The following is a 2,887-nucleotide window of genomic DNA, read 5'->3' on the forward strand; positions in this document are numbered from 1 at the left end:
TCTATCTATATATATATATATATCCTCAACATCAAGCGAGCATCAAGTGTCAAGTGAGCATCAGGTGTCACTTGTGGATGAGTATCATCACACTTTGCATGTGCACTCGGATCATGTACTGGCTCCATAACGGTTCACGCTATACCACTCGAAGCACAATGGCGCGGATGCCCTCATAAAGCCCCAATTTTGGCGTGACCAATTGACATAGCCTCCTTCGAACGGATTACAGATAACAAGTACTTAACCCATTGAATGGCCGTATGTCGTCGCCACAATGTTCCCTCCACCGCCGGCAAAGCCGGTACCTATATGCAACAACGTGAAACATGGATAAGAATCACCGTGATCCAGTGTCTCGTAGATTTCTCGTATCGTCTGCTGTATACATCTTGCATATAATATATATATATATATATATATATATGTATATAGCGCTATACTGTGGCGGGCGTCTAAGAAGTCCATGCAAGCCTATAGCGCAGATATTAACCCTACACACCACTACTGAATGCTCGCACACCATAATTGGACCAAATGAGTGGATAAGCTAATAGTCAACTAGCAACGGCGTTGACAAGAGGCCACTGCAAAAGTATATGCGCTGATATTAGTGTGGGGACAACATTACAATAATAACTAGTTCAAGGAACCCTACAACATTAACTAGTTCAAGGCACACTTCAACATTAACTAGTTCAAGGAATACTACAACATTAACTAGTTCAAGGAATACTACAACATTAACTAGTTCAAGGAACACTACAATTAACTAGTTCAAGGGGCTCAACCGATGTCTGGACGCCACGCGTACCTTCAATATGAATTGGTATCACATCCTGTGCAGGTGCTGGGCCGGAACAGACACCACAGGTGGCATCTTTCTTCACATACTCAGTTGCGCAGTGGTTGCAGATCACATGCCCACACTTTCTGATCACTGCTCGTGTGTGTGTATGTGTGTGTATGTGTGTGAGGGGGGAGAAGAAGTCGCATGTATGAGCTAGAGCACGGTGCGAGTGGATGGCGGCCAGAATAACACGCGTGTGCCTGTTAAGATCGACGCTGTAACTGTGTGCTATGATATATTTATACACACACACATACACACACACACACACGTATATATTTTATATAAATATGTATATAAATATAAATATACATATACATATACATATACATATACATATACATACATATACATATACACATGCATATACACACATATATCCATATCGGGACAAAGCGTTGTTTAATTATCTCAAGTTTATCTATTGCGTGAATGACTCGCACAAGAAGACTATCTGCGCTACTGCCGACAAGAGTTACATGTGTAGTGACAGTACAGGAAGCTCTCACCAGTCCTAATACATTATCACTACCAGCCCTAGTACACTTATGCATCTCGATACAACACACGCCTCGCATATCTCGAAAGTGTAGTAGAGTGCCAGATGCGCATATGTCACTCCACCCAAAGAATTAAGATAAGACCCGTACGCACACACGGCATACCAGCCAATGCACTAGGTGCATATGACTCACTATGCCCCAATACCACAGTATGATCCAACGTACTACGTGCGTACAAGTCTCTGTAATCCAATACCACAGTATGATCCAACGTACTACGTGCGTACAAGTCACTGTAACCCAATACCACAGTATGATCCAACGCACCACGTGCGTGCAAGTCACTGTAACCCAATACCACAGTATGATTCAACGTACTACGTGCGTACAAGCTCTTGTAACCCAATAGTAAAGCAATATGCGCCAGTTGAGCACACACAGCTTACCATGCACCTTGGGGTTGTTGACCATCATCTTTGCGCACGAGGGACACTGCCAGCGATCGTTGCGGTCTGTTTTGAGTGACTGTGCGGTTGTGGTGCCTTTTACAGTAGGCGTGAATCTGACCGGAAAAAGTTCTTTCATCCTGTTATGCATGTGACGGTGAAGAGGCGACCGGCATTTAGGCTTCAACCGGATAGGATATACTTCTTGAGACCTTCGTATTAGAGGTCAAAGGCAGCAGAGAGATGTACATAGATATCTCACCAGAAATAGGAGTGTGACAGGAATTGGCCGATTGGTATCAAAGGGAGAACCGCAACATACATGCACGTTAAGGCTATTCACAACTTGTATGCACGAATGCAATTATACGGATGCATACTCTGAACTATCAACTGCTGTCATGCCGATATATATATATATAAATGTATATAAATACAAACACAGGCGTGCTAGCTTTGTATGACTTATGAGTAGGAATAAGCCAGCCATCCAGCAACACATAAACATCAATATCTTTGTATGTGCAAGAACACGCGTCACATAGCAAGCGCTCACAGCTTCAACCAGCCATTACAACGTGTAACTAACATTTCACATACTTAACAGGATGTGCAGGGAAGTCGGCTGTGCATTTAGTGCCGCTGGTTGGCTTCTTGATGATAGTGGGGGCCGCATCGGGTGTTAGTCCTGGCTGTGGTGTCACAAGGCAATTGTGCGGGATAGCACGATGGGTTAGCATGCAGATACAATCTAGTTAACGTTAACGAGATATATGTAGTTAACGTTAACGAGATATATGTAGTTGGTGCGGACACTACTATATCATGCAAGCAGACAGGAGGCTACACGTAAACGGATCATAATGGAGACCGTAACTACGCACAGATCAAACCCGTTCATACATACTATAAATATATATATATATATACACACACACATATATATATACATATATATATATATATACATATATATATATACATATATTATATACATATATATATATACATATATTATATACATATATATATATATAAAATAAATAACGAAACGGTTACTATACACGAACGGACCGACGAACCGTCCT

The 2,887-nt window shown here is 41.9% G+C and overlaps 1 protein-coding gene across 1 annotated transcript in view; it reads right to left on the reverse strand.

Moving 5' to 3' along the window:
* Positions 1–24: 24 nt before the first annotated feature.
* SARC_08086 (hypothetical protein) overlaps positions 25–2,887 on the reverse strand; it is a gene marked incomplete at its 5' end in the record, with an annotated part of 9,907 nt that continues 7,044 nt past the window's right edge. Inside the window, 4 exons of the mRNA XM_014297945.1 lie at positions 25–308; positions 815–940; positions 1,800–1,939; positions 2,400–2,491. Of these exons, the coding sequence (XP_014153420.1) occupies positions 244–308; positions 815–940; positions 1,800–1,939; positions 2,400–2,491 (423 nt within the window). The 3' untranslated portion in view covers positions 25–243. The remainder of the gene's footprint in view (positions 309–814; positions 941–1,799; positions 1,940–2,399; positions 2,492–2,887) is intronic.

Source organism: Sphaeroforma arctica, assembly GCF_001186125.1.
Source record: "Sphaeroforma arctica JP610 unplaced genomic scaffold supercont1.694, whole genome shotgun sequence".
NCBI classification, from domain to species: domain Eukaryota; class Ichthyosporea; order Ichthyophonida; genus Sphaeroforma; species Sphaeroforma arctica.